This window comes from Glycine soja, chromosome 6, assembly GCF_004193775.1.
Source record: "Glycine soja cultivar W05 chromosome 6, ASM419377v2, whole genome shotgun sequence".
Lineage (NCBI taxonomy): Eukaryota > Viridiplantae > Streptophyta > Magnoliopsida > Fabales > Fabaceae > Glycine > Glycine soja.
Genome location: NC_041007.1, coordinates 15,597,419 through 15,621,456, shown reverse-complemented (window position 1 = coordinate 15,621,456; position 24,038 = coordinate 15,597,419). Strand labels below are relative to the sequence as shown.

The 24,038-nt window shown below is 30.7% G+C and overlaps 2 protein-coding genes across 3 annotated transcripts; one reads left to right on the top strand and one right to left on the bottom strand.

Annotated features, from left to right (window-relative positions):
* The first annotated feature begins 263 nt into the window (after window positions 1–263).
* On the top strand, window positions 264–6,185 carry LOC114416444 (boron transporter 1-like). 2 transcript variants are annotated; one of them, XM_028381311.1, is made up of 12 exons: window positions 264–1,523; window positions 1,857–1,939; window positions 2,028–2,220; window positions 2,323–2,461; window positions 2,598–2,769; window positions 2,987–3,153; window positions 3,271–3,444; window positions 3,577–3,672; window positions 4,183–4,320; window positions 4,399–4,718; window positions 4,946–5,216; window positions 5,625–6,185. In XM_028381311.1, the coding sequence occupies exons 1-12, from the start codon at window positions 1,420–1,422 to the stop codon at window positions 5,934–5,936; spliced, it is 2,169 nt and encodes a 722-aa protein (XP_028237112.1). In that variant the 5' UTR covers window positions 264–1,419; the 3' UTR covers window positions 5,937–6,185. The 2 variants fall into 2 exon arrangements, with proteins under 2 accessions (XP_028237112.1, XP_028237111.1); XM_028381310.1 differs by having other exon boundaries at window positions 4,396–4,718.
* Window positions 6,186–21,873: 15,688 nt separating this feature from the next.
* Window positions 21,874–23,810, bottom strand: LOC114415854 (transcription factor MYB98-like). Its single transcript, XM_028380713.1, has 3 exons — window positions 23,227–23,810; window positions 22,804–22,930; window positions 21,874–22,554 (listed from the first exon to the last, which is right to left on the bottom strand). The coding sequence occupies exons 1-3, from the start codon at window positions 23,808–23,810 to the stop codon at window positions 21,874–21,876; spliced, it is 1,392 nt and encodes a 463-aa protein (XP_028236514.1).
* Window positions 23,811–24,038: the final 228 nt, after the last annotated feature.

Here is a 24,038-nt window from a genome sequence, read left to right as displayed (position 1 = left end):
GCTACCGCTAAATTCTCACCATTTTTTTTATTTTTTTAAAACTATTTTGTTTATCAGAGAAAAGAAAACTAATTTGGAATTTGATAAATAAATAAAAATTGATCATGAATTATTTCGGTTAAAAACTAGACTTATTAATTTAACATATTTGTCACACTTATGTCCCATCACTTTCATTTACTATTTTTCTTTAATCCCATTCCTACTATTTCAAACTTTTTTTTGTATATATAAATAAACTATTGGTCTCAGCATAACAACACTTGACACAAAAATCCTCTTACAGCAGCATTTGTAATTGTCTTGTTTTCCTACCCTCAAAATTCGTTCGTTCTTCTGTTTTTCCTTGTGTGTTTCTTTCAATCTTGTCTAAAGATAGTGTCCACTGTTTGTGTATCTCAGTGATTAAATGTAACTGCAATCTCTTCATCTTGTTCTTCTTCTTTGCTTTACTTGAATCTGTTCTTGTTCCTTTTTTAAGGTTCCTTGCAGAAAAATGTAATTTTGGTTTCAGATTAAGATACCCTTTTGCTTTTCAATCAATGCCCAAATCCTCAAAAGTCTTCTGAACATTCCCCACCATGTTCTCAGTGATGGAATCTCGTTAATCTATATGCCAGATTCCCATCGGGGTCCAGCTACCTCACCTTTTGACCTTTCTGTTCTGTTGATGAACATTCTTCTCAGTGCTTCTAAATTGTAGCAAATGCAGATTGTGATTATGGGTTTCCGTTAGTTAGTTGTGTTGGATTGCCCTCCATAGCTATACATTCAGAACTGAATTTTGATTAACCTTAGTTTTAAGTGTATTAATTAACTGTACCATGTAACTGAATGCTGCCAATCTGCTTCTACTGTGTTATTTCTGGGAGTTAGTTTGGCCTCTATGGATAGCATATGGAGGGTAAAGTAGAGAAAGGGGTGGTTTTGGATCTAGGATTTGTCATGGCTGAACGCTAGCCTTCTTGTGGAGAGTGTCTCTACTCTTCTTGTTCAAGTCTTGACTATAGCATAAATTCTCAAATATTCTTCGAGTTTCTCTTGAATATGTAAAGCCAAGTTCTTTTTGTTCAATTACTGACTTGTTCTTTTGTTACTCATAACAATACATCCAAAAGTTGTTCATAAATTATTTGAAATGTAAATTCTTTCCACTGGATTCATTTATTCAATTTTGCTTTGTCAAGGGCTAAAAAAAATGAGTATACCTTCTTCCACCTTTCTTGTTGTTTTGGATGATACGTAGGATTCTGGTGTCCCTGTCCGGAGTTATATTGATAGTTTCACATATGCATCTTTGATCACTATGTAAACCTCTAGAGCTCCTTCCACGTACATGTTTTTCTTTTTCTTGTTCCTTTCTGTTACCCTTTAGACCAAAATTTAAGATCAATATTAGTTCCGTATACCAAGACTTTCATGGAAGAAACATTTGTTCCCTTACGTGGGATCAAGAATGATCTCAAAGCAAGAATTCCATGCTACAGACAAGATTGGACCAGTGGATTCCAAGCTGGAATTAGGTTTGTGCTATCAATTTGCTGATTCTGATATCACATTTATAATCAAGGTTTTAAATTTTGGTCACAGTTTTGTCTTGATGACATTGTGGGAAATTGCAAATAAATGTAGTCTGGTTGCAGAAACAAAAAACCATCACATTGCAACCGAAATTATGGTGGTGGACTTTTTTAAAACCTTGGTTATAATATGACTTGTTGTAATTAGTTTTCAACCAAAAAGTCTCCTCAAACTTAATCATACCTTTTGCGTGCAAAGTTAAAGTTTTCCTTTTGGAACAACAGCTAGTAAGTTTGTCACTGAATTAATTTTAATTTTTATGTTGTCTTATATAGGATCCTTGCCCCAACTACATACATATTTTTTGCTTCTGCAATTCCTGTTATTTCTTTTGGGGAGCAACTGGAGAGAAACACTGGTACACATTTTTTTTTTTCAGGTTAAGTCTCCTGTATTTCAGTCATTGTTTGCTTGCTAAGTGATGTTTCTTTGGTTATATTAAACAGATGGAAGTCTCACTGCTGTGCAGACTCTTGCATCAACAGCACTCTGCGGTGTTATTCACTCAATCATTGGAGGACAACCTCTCCTCATACTGGGTGTAGCTGAGCCAACAGTCTTGATGTATACATTCATGTATAACTTTGCTAAGGATCGCAAGGATTTGGGACACAAACTATTCCTACCTTGGACTGGATGGTATCTTTAGAGCTCCTTGAGTGGCTTACTTTTTGTTTAAGGAATTACTGGTGAACTGAAGTAACTTGTCAAAAATTTATATATTTAATTTTATAAATTTAGGGTGTGTGTTTGGACTGCCCTGTTGCTGTTCTTGCTGGCCGTTCTTGGTGCATGTTCCATAATCAATAGATTCACACGCATCGCTGGTGAATTATTTGGTCTGCTAATTGCAATGCTCTTTATGCAGCAGGCTATAAAGGTGAGTAACTGAGCATGCATCAACGATGAACCATTTTTCTTTAGCAATCTGCAACTTGCATGTGTTTCCCCAATGGAAACCTTACATTGACAATTACCTAAAATGAAACTTATGTTTAAGAATCTCTATTTTAAAGGGTCTTGTGGAAGAGTTTGGTGCACCCAAGAACCAGAGAGAAGGTACCAATCAGGTTGCACTTCAGTCATCTTGGCTGTTTGGTAATGGAATGTTTGCTTTAGTTTTGTCATTTGGTCTTCTTTTTACTGGTCTACAAAGTCGCAAGGCTAGATCCTGGCGTTATGGCTCAGGTATTGATTATACTTCTGAATTATGCTTCTGAATTATGCTCTGAAAATCCAGTACGGAGTTTAAGTTACATTACAAGATTGACCACATGTTTGGGATTACTTTAGATAAACTGGTTTATATGTCCTCCAATGTTAACTCTAATGCATTCGTCTGATTTATTTTTGCAGTAAAATAACTTTGTCTTATCAAGATTTTCATTCTTATAAAATATTTTAGGTTGGCTACGAGGATTTATAGCTGATTACGGAGTCCCACTAATGGTCCTCGTATGGACTGCGGTGTCTTACATACCAGTCAATGAGGTTCCAAAGGGAATCCCTAGGCGACTTTTCAGTCCAAACCCATGGTCTCCTGGTGCATACTCGAATTGGACTGTTGTTAAGGTCACTCTGATTCTGATCATTATTTAATGTGCATATTTTTCTCATAGTACACAGTGGATAATGTCTCTATATAGAAAACAAGCATGGTTTGTTGCTCATTGTTATTACATTTTGCAGGAAATGTTGAATGTGCCCCCCTTATATATTGTTGGAGCATTTATACCAGCAACTATGATTGCAGTGCTTTACTACTTTGATCACAGTGTTGCATCACAACTTGCTCAGCAGAAGGAGTTCAATCTAAGAAAACCCTCATCTTATCATTATGACTTGCTGCTCTTAGGATTTTTGGTATGTAATTCATTAAAACTAAAATACTTGCCCATTCAATTGTAATACCAGTGCAGTCAATGACAATACATAACCTGTTTCTACTACACCTACCAAATATTTCCTTTTTAATTCTTATTCATTGCTGGCCAGACCATATTGTGTGGGCTTATTGGAATCCCTCCTTCCAATGGTGTAATTCCACAATCTCCAATGCATACGAAGAGCTTGGCTACTCTAAAACATCAGGTAATACAATTTTTACTGACCTTTAAATACAATATATTTCAACTGTTAATCATGGATCCTTCTCTCCTACATTTTTTTTAGTTTGAAAGAAAATAGTTTATGTTTCAGATTTCCCAGAATCTAACCATCTCATAGTTCTGCTTTGACTTCATTCAGATTTATTAATGAATGATTATGTCTATCTTCAGTATTGTGTTTGTATCTTTACCTTGTCTGATTATGCATGCCACACTAGTGGACAGTTATGTTTGGATAGAAGTGTTTGGAGGGGAACAGAGGAAAGTGGTAACATTTCATTTATAGAGATTAGAGAATCATAAAATGCTCATAAAAATAAATAAGGAATGATTGGAAGGTTACATATAATGTCTTCTTTTATTATCATTTTATAAAATTCTCAAATGACTTTTTGCTATCTATAGACAAATTGTCATCAGCCATTTTGTTTAGTCTTGTCTATATATAACCAAGCTAATTGACTTTCATATACATTTGTTTTGAATGGAATAGCTTTTACGGAATAAGCTCGTATCTACTGCACGAAAAAGCATGCGGAGAAATGTTAATTTGAGCCAGTTATACCAAAGTATGAAAGAAGCATATGATGAAATACAGACTCCATTGGTTCCCCAAATGCCACTTACCTTGGTAAATGTGCTTCCATGGTTTCCAATTTTGAAATTTGTGATATTCTTTCTCCTTATCCTTGGTTTGTTCATCCAGCAGGGGCTGAAAGAACTGAAGGAATCTACTATTGAACTGGCCTCGAGTCAAGGATATCTTGATGCCCCTGTTGATGAGCTTGTCTTTGATGTGAATAAGGATGTTGATGACCTGTTGCCAGTTGAAGTTAAAGAGCAGCGCCTCAGCAATCTACTGCAGGCATTGATGGTCGCAGCCTGTGTTGCTGCTATGCCTGTTTTGAAGAAGATACCAACTTCAGTGCTTTGGGGCTACTTTGCCTTCATGGCCATTGAAAGCTTGCCAGGAAATCAATTTTGGGAGAGAATATTGTATCTTTTCACTGCTCCAAGTCGAAGATACAAGTATATCAAAGTTCATTTTCAATTTTGTCATTGCCATAGTTCTAAGATTCATAGATTCAATTTATGTCCAAGCATTCTTCCTCTGTCTGCTTCTTAATTCTAGTGCACAAACAGCATGCATCATTTGTCTTTTCCTACTGATTCTTGGTCAAAATTTGTGAATGTTAAGTTGGTTATTAATTTCAGTTAAGCATGTGATGACCCTTTTTGCTTTCCTACTTTTCTAGGCTGTTGGAGGAATACCATGCCACCTTTGTTGAGACCGTGCCCTTCAAAACAATTGCCATGTTTACTGTGTTCCAGACACTATACCTGCTTCTCTGCTTCGGCATAACCTGGATACCAATTGCCGGGGTCCTTTTCCCATTGTTAATCATGCTTCTTGTCCCAGTACGGCAATATTTTCTTCCAAAGTTTTTCAAAGGTGCCCATCTTCAAGAGCTGGACGCAGCGGCATATGAGGAAGCACCTGCTATTGCTTTCAACATGTCCTTTGAAGTAAGTAGTTTGGACCATACTAGTTTAACTTTAGCCAATATCAGAATGAGAAATGCTAGTAAAATACTCTTTCCATCGCACAATCTCGTATTGGTTAAAATTTATTGAAAACTACAACAGGAATTTTGTGATTTACAACACGTTTCAACCAATAGTAGAGTGTTAATAAGTGTATTACTAACATTTCTCATATCAAATTAGTACAAAAATGAGGAGGCATATGTTTTTTTTGACTTATTTCAATAAGGTCATTTTAGTAAGCTTCAAAATCAAGCTTATTACTAAGTTTGCATTTGAATAGTAATTACTAACTACTAAATTAAGTTGCAGACAACACCTTTGAATACTTGCATCACATATATCTGGCAAAGCTCTTGTTCACAGTTTAACGTCTATAATCCTTGGCAGGGTCCAAGTAACCAGGCACCAACAGTCAATATCAGCGGTGGGGAAATTCTTGATGAAGTTATTACAAGGAGTCGTGGAGAGTTTCGCCACACTCAAAGCCCCAAAACAACAAGTTCAACTCCAACTTCAATGGGAGATATAAGACCAGCTAATAGCCCTCAATTAACAAGGAGGATTTCTAGCCCTCCAGTAACTGAATTGAGAGGGGAAAGCAGCCTCAGACCAACCAGGAAGGAGATCAAGTTAATGCAAACACCTAGTCCACGGTCACCAGGTCTTGGAAAAGTTACCAAAGATTCACCTTCAACCTAAAATATATTGTTAGAACCAAACTAAGTGGTGCTCTAGAGGTCATGAACTTGGTTTTGTAATAAATTGTTGTATTCTCAATGTCTCTTTTTTCTTCCTTTTTACCAGTGTTTGTTGTTTGATTGCAACATGCTTGGCAATATAAAATGGGCAGGGATACTATTGGATGTTTTAGTAATGTTGCTGTCTTTGAATTTTAGTTTTACGTGGTTCAGGTCATCTTTTAAAAATCAATAAAGGGGTTTCCATTTCCATCCTGGAAAAAGAATAGTTGATTTTGGTTACTAGTGAAATTGAGTGAATTGGTTCACGGTTAGAAGCATTTCGTATGATACAACTTAGGGTTAGATAAAATAAATCAGCGCAAGAAATCTTGTACTAGATAGATTTGCGCAAAGATTTCCGATGTTGGTATCAACATTTCGAATGATACACTTACATATTGGTATCAACTTCAATTCCTGACCCGTATAAAAAAAACATCTATCAAGATATATCAATCTTTTAAATGAATTTTAGTATCTCCGAGGATTAGGCTTTAATTTTAAGCTGAAAAAATACCTTCTCCCATCCCCCTCCAAAAATAAAAAGAGAATACACTTTCTATTATTTGTCCTTAGTGTTAGGAGTAGTCTCTCAACACGTGGGACCGTTATAAAGTTTTCATGAAACTTGTCGGTGTGACATTGGATTAAGTTCATGAAGGGTTTGTCAAGAAAAGTTCTAATTATAAATACACAAACAAACTTCATTTTACTCATTAAAATATTGCTTTTGCCTTTAGACAATTAGGTTCAAGTTTAAGTTAAACTTTGTTTCGCTTAAAAATGTTAATTTTTCACTTATTCATTTTTTTAGTATTTTAATTAGAGTTTTTTATTTCTTAATTAATGGATTCTGAGATTTTTTACAAGCTTCAGTTTTTGATTAACTAAAGATTAATTCTTAATTTAGGACTTAGTGATACCTAAGTAGAGAATATAATTTTAAATGAAATAAATACTATAGTTACCCTATAACTTTTCACAAAACAAAGCTTTTCATTTCATAAATGGATAGTGGCGTCAAGGGAGTCAGTCAAAAACTTAACTTGTCAGCTGCTCATTCATTGCCAAATTTAATGTATATGTCATGTGATACATACATAATCAAAAGTGCAAACTGACATTTTAAATTTGGGTCTTTGGTAATTAATATTATTAAAGTATTAATTAAAGAATTAAAATGAGAAAATATTTATTATAGAAATGATAGAAAAACATAAAAAAAGTTATAAACAGCATAATTTTATGCATTTTAATAATTTTCTCTCTTTTTAGTATCTTAACCTATGTCCTAAGACTACTGTTATCATTTGCCTTTTAATTTTAAAAGGATCTATTTTTTTATCCTCCTAATTATCTTCAATTTCAATTTTGATTTTCCTTTAAAATTATTGATACATTTAGTCATCCAATTATATTTGTAAATGTGGTGTCTAAGTTTAGATTTAGACGTTAACTGTCACAATGTTGAATGTCACGTGTCACGATTGATTGGACGATGACTGTCACATGTCACGTTCTGATTGGACGTTGACAACAACAATACATTTTCATAGTCTATAGAATCAACGTTCAATTAGAACGTGACACGTGGTAGTCAATGTTCCTGTGTAATAGTCACGTGGGATCACATTGAGATTGAACATAATTGGAGGACTAAATGCGTCAATAATTTTAAAGGGAAATTAAAATTGAAATTGGAGACAATTAGGGGACCAAAAATATAATTTTGCCTTCTTTTTATTATGTTCTTGTATAAGTAGGATGATGTTGGGATCTGGTGGTTCATAGTTTAAAGTGCTCGTTTATTCATTTTTATGATTGAGTTTTAAATAGATTCTTATATTTGAGTTTCTAAATTTATAATTAATTTATAATTGGATTTCTAATTTAGGGTTTTGTCATAATTAGATGAAATATTCTTATTTTTATTACTAATTCCAAACATAAATGTATCTATTTGATTTTTTTTAAATCACTTACCTTAAGGACCTATTACTAAATAATTAAACTTACTGAGATGATTCCTGAACTATTTGAGAATTTTTAAATAAGTTTTCATTTTATTTTGGTCTAATTATAACGGAACCCTAACCTATGAATTGAATAAAGAATAATTTATAAATTTGGAAATCTAATTACAACATTTTCAAGTATATAAATTTATTTTAAATTTTTTCAAAACAATTCAAGAACTAATTTAACCTCCTTTTTTTTTTTTTTACCGTATCTATTGGAAGTAGTAGTGGTAACATCAATGCCTATATAATGTACACATGCATTGGATTGTACATTTAATTGTGTAAAAAATTTCCATGAAGTACTGATTTCAATATAATGGCGATAAAGGCATACACGCAATGCCATGATATAATGGCTAGACATTTCGTTTTCCTGACTAGAGAACAAAAGTCTTGATATTTATGAATTGGATAGCTGACTGAACATCTGGTCCTACATCTTTCTTTCTCTTTTTTCTTTGAAAGAAAAATTCAAAATTAGATCTTGAGAGTTTATTTAGGACAAATCTTAAGATCTACAAGATTCATGCATTTAAAATAGTGGAATTTAAAGCGAGATCTTTATTAAGAAAATATTATACGTGAGTTATTATAAATTTTTTACATCAATACATGAGTTATTATATATTTTTTATATTAGAATTTGACTTTTTTCTTTGAAAAGAAAAAAAAAAACTCAGGTACGTGTGAAATAGTATTTGTCAAAGGTGGCTGCCCTACATCTTTCATCTCAACCTAAAACACTTAATAATAAGCGTTAAGAAGTTCAATCAGATACACCTGCATCTTTTCTGCTTTTCAATAATGGCTTGAGGATGGTACCTGAAAAGTTGAAAGGGGAACCTCGGCCGGGACCCTTCTATACCTGAACCCTTGTCCTATATATGGTTGCAGATGCCAGTAATTAAGAACTAATTCATGCTTTCGCCACTAGGACACTATTGAACTAAAAGGTTAATTAATATAAATGGGGGATTTGAGAGAAGGTTCATATATAATGATTACTAGCTAGTGATCCCGAACACTCTGGATGATAATTGAACATGTCAAACAGATACCAATATTCCTCAAAGTAACTACGTACATATATATTCCATAAAATTAATTAATTTTTTTACAATGATTTTTGTTAATTCGCATATAATTAAGTCGTTCCTAAAGTTCCATTTTAGAGTGTTGATTTTGATATATGATAATATCATCAAGTCTTAATCACCTGGTGGTTAGGAACTTGACCTTACCGACCATTATATTTGTCACAACTAACTAGAGTTGTAAGGGGCGGCAACTGATGAGTCTATCTTACCAAAAATTTTCTTTTTGTGCATATGTTTTTAGTAATGTTTTTACAACGAATTAATCTTGAGACCAATGATGGTTTATTCTTTTTACAACCGGATAAGTTATTCCACTGATAAAAGTTAATGATTTATAACTTATTGATTTAATCAATTGTAATTATATATTGTAGTTAAAACATAAGCCGATAATAATTAGATATTTACTTTATAATGTTATATTAATATTAAAGGAATCAATTTAGATTATTTTTTTATTCAAAAAGAGCAGTCAAATTCTGGTATTAAAAAATTTATAATAATTAACATGCACGTACACTGTTTTATTATTTGAGCTAGATCCTTAATATTTAGATTAAAATTTAAATCAATTCAAACAACTGTTATACACGTAAAGAAATATGCTACAATTTGTTACGAGGGAGTTGCTGTAGGAAAGACGTGAAAGCTTTTAAAGAAATGAAAAATAATTGAGTGTACCCTACACAGAATATAAGGATAATTGGGTATTTTAAAATGAGAAAAATACTTTTTTTTTTGTATTTTATATATTTTTCTTTAATTAAAATTTCAATTTTAATTAATTCATGTAATAAATGCTAGTATGATATATAAATATTGCTTATATTAAATATTAGTATGATATATAACTTAATTTAGTAAATTTCAATTTTGATTTGACAATAACACCAAAGATTTTTTTGTAAAGAATTACATATAAATTTTATCTTTTAAAAATGACTAATTACATTTTTTTTTGTGTTTCTTCGTGCAGTATTTTTTTTTGTAATACCAAACATTTTTCATATGTAAAAATTTGTGAAGTAAATTTTACATTTACTTATTTATATATGTCTTCTGAGATTAAAACATACAATTAAGAAATTTAATTAATATTCTCATTTATACACTGAAAATATTTTTTATTTTCTTATTACATTCTTTGTCTTTTATATATTCCTTCTTTTTATTATTTTCTTTATTTTCTTAAAACATACAATTAAGAAATTTAATTATTTTATCTCATTTATAAGTGATCTTGAAGTTTTTCTTTCTTTGCATGCTTTGAAGCATTCAAAACATAGAATTTGAAACAACTCCAAAAGAGACTTAATTAAAAGTGGCATATATTTTTTTGTGTATATAAAACTAATTAATAAACCTTAATAAAACTTGTGCCCTGTGAAGCCTTCAAAACCAACCAGCTCCAATATTCTATGTGCTAAGCTGATATAATCAAATGGATGATGATATCATGCATATTGCGTTTCCAAGCCAACAACATATATATCAAATATCAATAGGCTAGAAAAGTTGAACCTGAATTTAATTCATCCATAACTACCTTTAGGTATATGAATAAAACCACTAGACATTAATCACATTATAGCCTAATTTGGTCATCTCTGCTCTTCATTAATTAGGACACCCCTGCACGCAACGTAGAAAAGATTGAAAGGATAATTACCATCACACGTTTAGAGACCTATACTACTATAAACTCACTCAACATACTAATATTGTTTGCATGAGCAATTATTCTGATCAACGACCTGTATATCGATTATACGTAGATGCATTATCATGCATAAAGACCAAATGCAGCCGACACACGTAACCTCCCTCAACAGGTCACTACAGCAACCATCAATCTCCCAAATTAGGCAATTCCTGATATTTGACCTCTATGTATGATGATCAGAATGTTGGAGATCTCACGTTAATTAATGATATGATTAAAATAATATATATGAGTATTAGGAGACAATCCTTATTTTACAGGCTAAAATTTTGTGAGATTCAATTAGATTCAAATAAAAAATTCTAAGACGCAACGCCAACACCAATTCCCACTATATAGGCGTAGTTTGATGTACATCAAACTAAACACCTGGAAGAACTTTGAAAGAAACTCATCAACTGAAAACCTGAGAATGAATGAGGAATGCTAACTAAAGATAAACAAAATCAACTATATTTGGATTGAGCCATCAAAAACCAAAGTCTATCAATTAACAAACCCTTTTAAAAGACCCGGCCTCAAAACCAGAATGAAGAATCAATGCCTTCTAAGACACACTATACCTTAAAAATTCACATTTAGAATCAATGCCTTATAAGACACACTATACCTTAATAATAAGCAATAAAGGAAGAACATGACAGCAAATCTAACTAGTAGCACCTCCTCCAAAGCCAAAAACAAAGCCCATTTGTGTCTACACTAACGAAAAAAAGGTTGTTTAAAAGTCACCAAGTTATCAAGACTCAAACAATACATACAATAAAACATCTAACCATGGCAGCAGATCGAGAGGATTCTACCGTCACCAAATTTCCAAAACATTGTGTCTACTCTACTCATGCATTGGATCATCTGTACATTTACGTACGCAAAAAATTTCCATGAAGTATACTGTACTGATTTCAATATAATGAGTAATGATTAATAATGACAATGAAGGCATGCATACACAACATGACCATGATATGACATGTTAGTAGTAGGCATTTGGTTTTCCCTGGCCGGTTTGAAAACAAATTTTTGATACTATCAGTTTGAGAGCTGACAGAAAATGTGGCCCTACATTCTAATAAGCACTAATCATGTTCAATAAAAAAAGCTTTAGACACATGATCACTTGCATATTTCTCCTTTCAATTAATGGATTGAGGATTGAAAAGTTGAAAGGGGCGCCTCTGATCTATACCTGAACATTTGTCCTATATGCTGCCTCCCCCCTATGGTTGAGGAGGTCCAATTTCAAGGTTAATAAAAATGGGGAGGGTGGGGGTGTTGACATTAATTAAGAGTAGGTTCATAAGTAATGACAATCAAACAAGCTAGTGAACTGAACTTTAGATAATAGCTATATATAGCAAACAGATATTGAATAGATGTTCCTCAAAGTAACTATACATACTATGCCATAAATTAATTCTATGATGATGTTCAAGAGATATATAAAGTCGTTCTCAAACTTACATTTTCATGAGTGTTGATTTTAAGATGATAATAATTAACATCATCGAGTCTTCCTATCACACATGGTGGTTGGCAACTTGACCTTACCGATCGATATGCTTGTCACAATTAAATTAATCCATGTTGTACAGGGCGGTGTGATGAGTCCATATCTTACCGATCTATAAGTTTGTCACATAACAACAATAATAAGAATGATAAAGATAATCTATAACTATTAATAAAAGTATTTAATTTTATTTTGTGTATATATATTTTTAGAAATCAGCTTTGAATCAAACAGTTATTAGAAATTAAAAATAACTCATCAAATGTGACAGTTACAGGAAACCAATTTAGATCAAATAATTTAAAATAACTCAAAGAACCTCTCTCTCTCTCTCTCTCTCTCTCTCTATATATATATATATATATATATATATAAATATAAAGAATATTATTTTGAAAATCAGACCAATTCCGGCCAATTCGACTAATTGGACCGAGAATCAAATTGGTAACTAGTCCGTTAACTTAAAATCCAGGCATTTTTAGAACCGACAAAATCGGTCAAAAACCAGTCAAATAGGACTAAAACCGGTGTAGAGAATCGGTCTGAACAATTTTTATTTTTATTTTAAAAAATTCACATTTAATCTAAAACAATTTAAGATAGGTAAAAACACATATTTAGTATGGTTTACCAATTGGTATAAATTATTTTATCAATTATTATTAATTTTTTATTAATTATAAAACATATAATTTAGTCATGTGTATTAGATTATATTTTTCATATCTTAATTTCTTATAATTTTATATTATATTAATTTTTAATTGTTTTTATTCAATATGTAATCTTGTTATTGTTAATTGATATTGTTGTATTTTATTAAAATTTAAATCTAAGTATTATGATATATTTGATTTAAATTTTGATGTTTATTTTGAATGTTAAGAACCTATGAAATGACACTTTTATTTTTGTTAGTATTATCAAGTTATATTATTATTATCATTATTATTATTATTATTATTATTATTAATTTGATTACGATTAATCATTAAATCTTAAATTAGTTTCTTAACCGATTCAATAATCAATCTAATTTTAAAAATATTGGTAAAGAATGATGTTATTTATTAAGAGGGAGTTGTTGTAGGAAATACATGAAAAGACGATATAACTTTAAAATAAATGAAAAGTAATTGGTCCTACGTACCTGGTGACCGTGGATTATCTCTATATATAAAATCCGTTTTATATGGTGTGTTAATTTTTTTTATAATATTCTTAATTAATTGCAATATTCTTTATCTAAATATTAATTAATTGGATAAGAAACAACAAGTAAAAAGATAAATGAAGGATAATTTTTAAAAAGTGGTATAAATTTTTGATAAATTTAATGTGATTAATTTTTTAAAGAGTGTGAAATAATTAAAACTTAAAATAGTCTTGTATATAAATATTATCTTGTACAACCAGGTCGAATCTCCAATTTTATAAGGGCATGTGCAATCTTTTTTAGGGATTAGCTAGTGCCACAAATTAATAAGATAATAAACTCTTCCGATGAAATTCCTCTATCATATATAGAGCATGCACCTTCCTAATTTATTACCGTGGCACTATATCTATCGAAAAAGAGACGATAAGTCTTTCATTCTTTGCAGCTATCAAAGTTAGAAAGCTGACCCCATGCATCTAAGGTGGTCTCGTCCACTCTGATTCAAAAAAGTGCAGCTGAAAGTATGATGAACTAATTAATTCTTACGTAACATTAAACTTTAATTAGTTGCATGACAATGCACTGTGGATAAATAATAGATTGATATATGTTTGTCTACTTTGTAAAAAAGGCATGTATGATTGGGGACACATGAAAAGGTTGTTTCAATGGATTGGATGAGGATTCGTGATATTTTTTAGGATCATCTCTAGATAGATAGACATAACTTAGTGGAAAGCATACGATGTTGTCACTTCCACACGCACTATAACTTACAAATTATCTATACATTCTGAAAGTAGAAGTGTTCACATCCAATCTAAGTTGTTTCTAATTGCAAAATTGTTTTAAAAAATTTAAATATCGATCAAATCATTAACTAAAAAAATCACTCTTTCTTTGTTTATTTTTTTAACCACCATTAGAGTCTTTTTCTTTATTCAATTTGAATCAGTTTCGAATTTTTTTTTAAATTAAAACAAAATATATTATTGTACATTTTATATTTTATATATATCTAAGTAAAACTAAATAACTAATTAAAAATGGCCAAATACTTAAATCCTTTAAGCTGTTTTATTAGATACTAAAAGATCAAAATCTCACCACATTATTTAAAATAAGCAAACTCAACTTAATTTTTAAACGAATTCAACACCCCCCCCCCCCCCCCCCCCCACACGCACACATCTATTATATAAATCAAGTAATCTATAAAGTAAATAGCTAGCTAGTTCTTTGATTAAATTAAAGGCTAAAAAGGGGGGAATATAAACATGAAAATCTGCTATTTTAAAAAAACGGACGTGTTAATATAATGTTTTAAGTAACATTAGTCAAATAACAAAAATGAATCATTTAATTCAACTCAAACATTTTTTAATCATTTAGATTAAATTAAATTTTTATATTATATTCAAATTGATTCGAAACAAATTATAATATTATTTTTATATTTGAATTGGACAATTTTGTATCTACAAATACATTCAAATTGAACTGTAAAGACTTCACAAAAACGAAAAAGAGAACTTGGCACTACCAGAAGTGCTAATGGCTCTACCCGCATGCGTAGCTTTTTGCATTTTTTTGAAATTGTCCTTCCAACAAAAACATGATTAAGTTGGATACTTATATAATAAAATTGTGTTTGTGTTTATGTAACACATATGGAAGGTAAAAAAATTTAAAAAAAAATGGGAATATGATTCTGTTATACATGATACAATAATATAATCTTATTTTTATTGTTGGCTCAACATCAACACAGATTCACCACCATCCCAAATAGCTAAACCCACCATCCCAAACCCATTGACAACAACAATATATCTTGTGGGATCACCATCCCAAACACACAGATTCAACCTAAACCACCCCAACAATGCAAACCCCCAATCAGCATCCCAAACCCATTAATAGCCCTCATAGATTCCAAACCCAAATATCCCCCATCCCAGCCGAGGCCATCGTTGTGGTGAGGGAGGGAGGAGCAAATGGGTTGAGGAGAAAGAGTGCGAGACAGGGCTAGGGTGAGGTGGCACGACACAACGACTTGGGGTGGGTGACGTGGCTCGAAGGAAAGGACAAAATTTGATGGAAGGGGAGGGGGTGAGGTGGCGCGAGAGAGAAGTTTCAGGGGAAGGGTAGGGGGTGTAGGAATTTGGGCAAAAGAGGGATTTCGTATGTGTTGGTAGTGCCAATAGCACTTTTGGTAGTTGAAAGTTCTCAAACCAAAAAGATACACAATACCTAGCCCAATAATCATTTCCAACAAAGCTTTGTTTAATTTGGTCGACGTTAGTTGTAATATGAATTGGAGGACAACTTTTCTCTAGTGGAGGGACATTTGTGTTAGGGTGTTCAGATCTAATTCAATAATAATAATGAAAGAGTAATCCATTCCAAATAAGTTAAAACAGATTAAAACATTTTTTTAATTTATTTTTTGCACTATTTTTTCTATAACCGATCAATTTGGTTTAGTTTTTGATTGGTGTTTCTAAAACTGATTTGGTAATTTTTAATAAAACCCCTTTTTTTAAAAATAAAAATTGCACTATTTAATTCAACTTTCACATGTTTAAGATGCTTTCATCGCAAACATGAGTGAGTTGAAACTGGAAATGGAGATGGAGGAGAAACTTGTTTGTATGGGTGGAGAGCAATTTCACCAAGAACTATCAAAATCTTAACATCTCTTTCTTTAAGTATTGATGGATGCGATGAATGGATTTGGAAGCTTGACACCTCTCAAACTGTTACAATTATAACAACCTACTCCTCTTTCTTTAAGTATTTGATGGGTGCAATGAATGGATTTAGAAGCTTGACATCTTTCAAACTTTTACAATCAGAACAACCTACTCTTATTTATATAGCTTTAATATACCTAAAGGCGTGAATGGAAAGATTTAAGATCTTAAGTTGTCCGAATCATTCATGAGAGGCGGAGTCGACATTATGAAAGTACTAAATGTTTGAAAACTAATAGTTATGCTACTGCAAAATCTAAGACTACCACAAGAGAATTAAAAGAAGATAAAGTAATCAATGACTAAGATGTTTCATATCATTGAATGATGACTCTTCAAGTGTCCTTATCTAGCTTTAAGGATTAAAATAAAAATTATATAATATTACAAATAATAGACTAATTAAGTCCAAACTTTAAATTCTTTAACCATTTAACTTTATTATTTTTGGGCTTGGAGCCCATCCTATCATCCTACCTCAATTTTTACTCATATATATTGCACACAAGCCCAAGTAAATATTACATAAACCTAAGAAAATTTACATTTGATTCTTCAGAAGAACATTTTTTTTTTCATCAACAAATAACATAGTGTAAATTAAAAAATAGGTACCAAGGATACCTAAAGCCATATACAAAGAGTATCTGTGGTCTCATTTTGAATTCCTACCGCTCTCGATTTACCCTTGTAAATGAGTATGAATTACTATGCTTTCGAATTTACCGTATATAGCTCCACCAATTCAAAATATAAATATGATTATAATTAACATATAGTGACTACAATTAATTATTATATTTTATATGAGAGTGTATGTATGTTTTAAAAATAGATTAGCAAGCAAATCAAGTATACTTACATTTCCTGTATTAGTGTTTCGAATGCTTCTAGCTCGTTGTTTTAAAGAAAAATATTATTGATATAATAATTTATACAACAGTTTATACAATCCTTCCTTTTTTTTTTTATCGCTATCTCTCTACTATACATCATTTATTAATAAATGTTATAAAATATATTTTACAAATTCTTGTATAATTTGTTATATATATATATATATATATATATATATATATATATATATACATCTAGCTGTATTTTAAACGGCTGCAATATTTCATTTAATTCAGTTTTGAATTGTTAGGTGTTAGCAATACAATACAAATTTACCGCACTAAGTCTTAACAGAAGTAAACACATTAAAAATTTCAATTAAGACTTAAATATTAACGCATTCATTAAATGTTTAGTTTGGTTTACTTATAAAGGTCAAGATAATTATGATAATACGGTACTTTTCTCTATTTTAGTTTCTGTTAACATTTTGTTTTTGTTACATTCTGTTTTAACATATACCTTTCCTCTCCGTCTCATACTCTATATGTCGCCTTTGTTAAAAAATGTTTATATCTAAAAGTATTTATTATTCTAAAAAATTAATAAAGCATTAATTATTTTGCAGTAATTTATTCATCTATAATCTATTGATATTTCACTTAAATGTTTAAATAAATTTAAAACTCTAGAATTTCAAGCCAAAAGATAAAGTGCATCTATATTGAGAATTTGATTTTTATCACTAAGATTTAGGTGACTTAAATACAAAGTGAAAGATTATATTTTACTAGATGAAGATTATTTGAGTGGATGATTGGAAGTTATTTTTGTTTCAAGTTCCAAGAGAACTTATTTATTATAGTTAGTGACAATCTTCACTATAAATAGAGAAGAAAATTTGTGGAAAAACACAATACATAAAGAGAGTGTGTGAAAAGAGAAATTGTGAACCAAAGTCACTTTGTTGAAAAAAAAATATCTTTGTGTGAGACTGTGATCACTTCTTGTAACCATTGAGTGAGGTACTCGAGTTTGTAGAGTGATATACTATTTGAGGTGAGTTACAATCTTGTAATTATTTTTTATGATAGTAAAATACTTTTGAGACGATTTCATGGACGTAGGTCAAAGATGTTGAACCACATTAAATTATGTGTTTGTTATTATATTTCTAGGGTCTAATCTTTGTTGGTTTTTACGATCTTTTGTAAATGTGGGTAGAGCGTTGATTATCCAACAACAACAACATTCTAATTATTTTAATAAGGATTTTATTTTGAAGAAGGATATTTTTGTTAAAGGAAGGTTTATTCTCATAGTAATTGTGCAATTAATAGCTTTCTTAAGAAATTTACATCATTTTCTAATATAAATAATATAAGGTTGGTCAAATAATTGAGAAAGAATAAAGAAAGAAAAAGGAGGGAGAAATTATGAGTTTGAATTTTCTAATTGATATTTTTTAATAAAAATAATTAACTAACATTTACGGATAAAATTTAAGAAATTTTTTAAATACATTAATTAATTTAAGCATATATCATATATAATTACAAATTATTCATTTAATTTATCAATTTAGTTCATGCGTAAGAAATAAAAAAATAATTAAAAGTACTTCCAGTCTTGTGGATCATTTTAACTCAATGAACCTAGAAATTTAGTTAGTTTAACTAGTAATATGAAATCTATCAGCAATTTGTATAAATTTCTGAAAAATACTATTACCATTAAAATTATTTAATTATGTTTTTGTCCCTTAGAACTTATTTGACTTTTCACTTTTAGTCAAACAAAAAAAATCATCGGTCTTACTTGTGTAAAATATAATAAAAGTAAATAATTAAATTTGTACTAATGGTTAGTCAATTTTTCATCTCATCATGTGTTGACCTGTAGCATTTAACGATTATTTTCTTTCTTTTTTTTACAAAATTATTTTCTTCTTTTATTTGACTTTTCACTTTTGGCACATAATTAAGAGGTTTAAATAAAAATGACAATGGATAGGGTCAGGCATGGGTAAGGACTATCCACTACCCGCTTATTGGAGAAAACTCGTGTCCACTGTCCACCCATTACCTGTCGGATATTTATTTGGAAAATATTTGTTAATTTTTTATACTCACGGATATCCATGAATACTTCAAATTTAAAAAAAAAATAAAAAAGATGATTTTCAACATCAAGTAAAACTAGTAAATTAAAAACTTAGAGTATAAAAGAAATATTAATACAACAAAATTATAGATGAAATAAATATCTCTTAAGCATAAATAAACGTAAATTCAAAGTAAAAAAAATTACAATATTCAAAGAAAAACATATATATGAAGGTATTTTTGTAACTTCATTGGTAGAATATATCTGCAAGTATGAGTACTGTGATACCTGCACCCTATTCATTTATGAGCGGGTTCATTTATGAGCGGGTATAAAAATACTCGTATGTGTTGATAGCGGATATTCATTTAAAATATTCATCATCTATCCATGACGGATTTTATCTACGGATATATGTGGGTATGAATTTTTTTGTCATCCCTAGATTTAAATAGTAGGACCGAAAAATGAAAATGGAAGTAAACATTAAAGATCAAAATCGGTCAATTTTTTGTTCAAAAACTAAAAGTGAAAACTCAAAAAAGTTTAAGGACCAAAAATATAATTATGTTTCCTCCTAATTAATATGTTTTCACTTAAGTAACTTTTTACATTCTATAAGAGGTAGGGGGTAAAGTGAATAAGGGAGATATATAATTCTACCTATAGTGATCTTCCCTTATTAGTTATTGAGTGATTTAGGGTATTTTTATATAAAAAGCTAATATACAATAATTAATTTAGTTTAATTTTACAGAAAGGTTGATAAACTTTTTCCAAACAATTCTTATAAAAAGTACTAGAAGAGTACACTTTAAGATATAAATAATTTGTAATAAATTAAAACATTTAAAGTACCAAGTTCTTTTAAAATAGAGAGAATAACATAAATAAAAAACAATGACAACATGAAGTTTCATCTTCATCATTGCTTTTGTTAAAAAAAAATCCTCTCATCTTTATCCTCTAACTAATTTGTCCTTTCTACCACTTCATCGACCTAAATGGCATTTTTTTTAAATAATGACAATTATATGTTTGGTAGTGTGTCACATAATACATACAATCAAGGTTATCAAACTTGAAAGTCTACATAAATTAGTAGAAGTTTCATAAACTCGATTCATAGATTTATAAGAGTTTACTTTATATAAAATAATAATAAAATACCTATAAATAACATATCAATTCAACATTTCAATAACATAATAAAGCAAAATAATAAACCATAAATTCTATTACACTTAAATAACTAAATCTAGTAATGCATGATTACTAGATTATAACTTGCGAAGGTGATAGTAGTAGTAGAGACATAGAGTATTCCCATCAAGGATTTGATCTTGTTGGATAATGAGGATTTGATGTTGTTAGAGATAATGATGATTTGATTCAGGAACAATACACCAAATGGAGGTATGTTGAACCCTAAATGTGTAGGAAAAAAACCCAAAACGATATGTGTATTTTTGTCTAATTTTTTTAACTTGCTGAACTTAGAGGTTTATCGAGTTTACATAGAGTCTATCTCGAGTCTTCTAAGAAGAGAGTTTGCATATGAGACAACTAGTAGAGAATAAATAAAAACTCATAAACTTATAAGAGTTAATAAACTAATTCGAGAGTTTGATAACATGGATACACTTATCAATTTTTTAGAAAACTTATACTTTCAAAAAAAAAAAAACTTATACTACCTTTGATATAAGCATTTAAGAAAGAATTAAGGAATTTAGTCACAAATTAAATTTGTCATCAATTCACATAATTAACATTGAAGTTTCATTTTTGTAATCTCTTTCCAGTAAATTAATTAATACTTCTCAACTAAAGGATTTTCTTGGGAAAAAAATAAATATTGTAGATAATTTTGAAAGGTCTTATAAAAGGAAATAAAACAAATTAATCTTCCTAAAGATTCATATAAAACAGACTAGAAGTAGTAATTTCAAACATTGCCCCATTTTTTATTTTTTATTTTTACAGGAAGAGATCTATACCTACCATATCTCCTTAAACATTTGAAATCTAAAACTGCAAATATGTCACAGTACTAAGTTTTTTTTTTTTTTTTTTTTTGTGTAACCATATTGATTTACAGAATTTAAAAAATAAAAGCCACGAAAGTAAGATGCCATTTTATTTCCGTTTGCACAATGCTGGTAATTCGAAACATGAAATATACCCCATCCAACAGAACAGAAAATTAACGATATTTATAACAATATCTATAATGTGAGTATAGTATTACTATTATTTTTATTGATCGATGAGTATTAGTGTTTACATTTTTCCTAGTACAATATGCTCTTCTTTTCTAGATTGTAGCCATATTTGCCCCATGCTGGTAATTCAAAACATGAAATATACCCCCATCCAACAGAACAGAAAATTAACGATACTTATAACAATACCTATAATATGAGTATAGTATTACTATTATTTTTATTGATGAGTATCAGTGTTTACATTTTCCTTATTACAATATGCTCTTCTTTTCTGGATTGTAGCCATATTGTCCAATATTGTTGATTGTAGTGCTTCTGAAACATGTAATTAATGGACGAATACTCAGGGTCCAAGTTCCATATATCTCCTCATCATCCCTCTGAATTTTCTTCCACATTATTTATTTACTTGAAACAAATAAAAACCCTATATCTAGTGTGCATGCCAAGGACTCACACACGAAGAATTTCATTACTAATCTGAGACATCATCTCAACCAAATCCAGCTCCTTCTTTACTTCAACCCCCATCATCTCAAGTGGCATCTCTGTCTCAACATGATTCTCATCGATATTAACAAAAGGAACACACATTGTACGATCATCACATTGCAATTTTCCTTCAAAATCTTTCATATTATCCATAAGAGGAGCACAAGGCACACCATCCAGAAGAGAATCAATGCTACACCCTTCTTCAAAGAAATTCTCGCCAAAGAAGAAATCAGGGACCACATTAAAATCATAGTTTGGTGCCAAGCAATCAGTGGCAGCACAAAATTGAAATGCTGTCTGGGGCAAAGTTGGTGCAGTCGTAGTGACTTTGCTTGTGGTGGTTTCGTTGTTACTCATGATGGCACTAGAATAATTAGAAGAAGATTTTCTCCTATAATCTCTTGGGGGGTTCTTGTCTAAGTTCAAGCTCTTGATGTACTCTTGCAGAAGAGTGCCTCTAGGGTATTTTGAGCGACACTTTCTTCTGGAATATTGCCTTCTCTTGGTTGCATTCCAATGGTTCTTAATTGAGTTCTCAGTTCTTCCTGGCAACTTTTTAGCAATCTCTGCCCATTTATTTCCTACCTCAGCATGAGCTTCGATTAGTACTTTATCCTCTTCATCAGTCCATGTGTCCTTCTACATAAAGGCACAACAAGAATTCAAAACACATGGGCGCACGCATATATATATATATATAGGGGTGAAAAGAAGAGAGATAGAGAAAAAAAAAAAGTGAGAAAAACTGATAGATGAGATAAATAATATGATGAGAAATTACAAGAGAGGTAGAAAGAAAAATGAGATGAAAGTGAGATGGAAGAAAAATTGAGTGTTTGAATATAATAATTCATGCATAATATGATAAATAAATTGGTATATATATACCTTAATGTCAGGCCTTAGATGGTTATGCCATCTCTCTCTGCACTGTTTTCCAATTCTTCCGGGCAATATCTTAGCAATATGAGACCACTTCCTCAATCCATATTGTTCCACCAGTTGAATCAACAACCTGTTTGCGCAAAAACAAATGCATTTTTTTTTTAAAAATTGAAATATATAAAATTCCATATTGTAAACAAAGAATAAAGTATAAATGGAAAGGTTTTCAAAAATCATTTGCGACCGTAATTTTAGCTGTAATGTCAAAATTTTCGAGGTCTCCACAATCTCAATTTCAGCAATATTAGCTGTATGTTTCTGTAATATTGAGGATCATGACGAAATAACCGTAGTATAATTTAAAACCTTGGTAAATGGCCATAAGAAACAGAATTAATGGAAATTAATTATTACTATTTTATTTACCCATCTTCTTCTATTGTCCACTGGCCCTTTACTACGTTGGACTTCTTGCGAACTTTGTATGTTCTTCTAGTGGTTGGATAAGATTTGTCATTTTTGTTCTCGCCAACTCTTTTGTAATAATTCATCGGGGATATGCGTGAAACTTCATCCGGTACAACAAAATTGGAGGGCTTGATTTCTTGAGGATTAAAAGGCAAAAAACTTTGATTTGCAACCATCATATCTAGTTGATTCCTTGGAGGGAGGTTCAAGCTATAATTTCCATAAAGGAAATTGTCCATAACATGAGCATGCCCATGCCCATTACCACCATCCTCCACAAAAGGCTTAAACTCATAAAAATCGAAATCAGGTGATGAACCTGTAATGGTGAAATTGTCAAAAACATCAAAATTTGGAGTTTGGATGGATGAGGAGACATTCACGTGATGAAACTGATCAATATGGTGAAAATCTTGAAACAATCCATGAGATGGAAGATTCCCAAAAGGAAGCATATCTTTCATGCTAGGTTGCAAGCAGCTTTCTTGTAAGTCCATTGGCTGTGAGACATAGCTTTCTTTGAACATTGTCTCAAGATCCATGGACAGAGAATAGAAGAAAATGAAGGAGCAATTGTGTTTCAAAACACCTAGTTTGTACCCCTTAATAGGAGATAGAATGGATTAACTAGAGGGGTAATTGATTTCAAGGGATCCAATGGCAAGTATTGATTCACATCTTGAACAAAGGTTTAACCCTAGTGATCCAGCATTATTTTCTTATTTAGATTTCATTTTGACATTTAACTACGTTGGTAACAGTCACCCTTG

Excerpts from the sequence above, each read along its gene's own strand:
- LOC114416444 (XM_028381310.1), top strand. The coding sequence starts at position 1,420 with ATGGAAGAAACATTTGTTCCCTTACGTGGGATCAAGAATGATCTCAAA. Across the intron at positions 1,524-1,856 it reads GGATTCCAAGCTGGAATTAG|GATCCTTGCCCCAACTACAT; the intron begins GTTTGTGCTATC and ends TGTCTTATATAG. Across the intron at positions 3,154-3,270 it reads CGAATTGGACTGTTGTTAAG|GAAATGTTGAATGTGCCCCC; the intron begins GTCACTCTGATT and ends TACATTTTGCAG.
- LOC114415854 (XM_028380713.1), bottom strand. The coding sequence starts at position 23,810 with ATGGATCTTGAGACAATGTTCAAAGAAAGCTATGTCTCACAGCCAATG. Across the intron at positions 22,931-23,226 it reads TGGACAATAGAAGAAGATGG|GTTGTTGATTCAACTGGTGG; the intron begins GTAAATAAAATA and ends TTGCGCAAACAG. Across the intron at positions 22,555-22,803 it reads ATCTAAGGCCTGACATTAAG|AAGGACACATGGACTGATGA; the intron begins GTATATATATAC and ends GCCTTTATGTAG.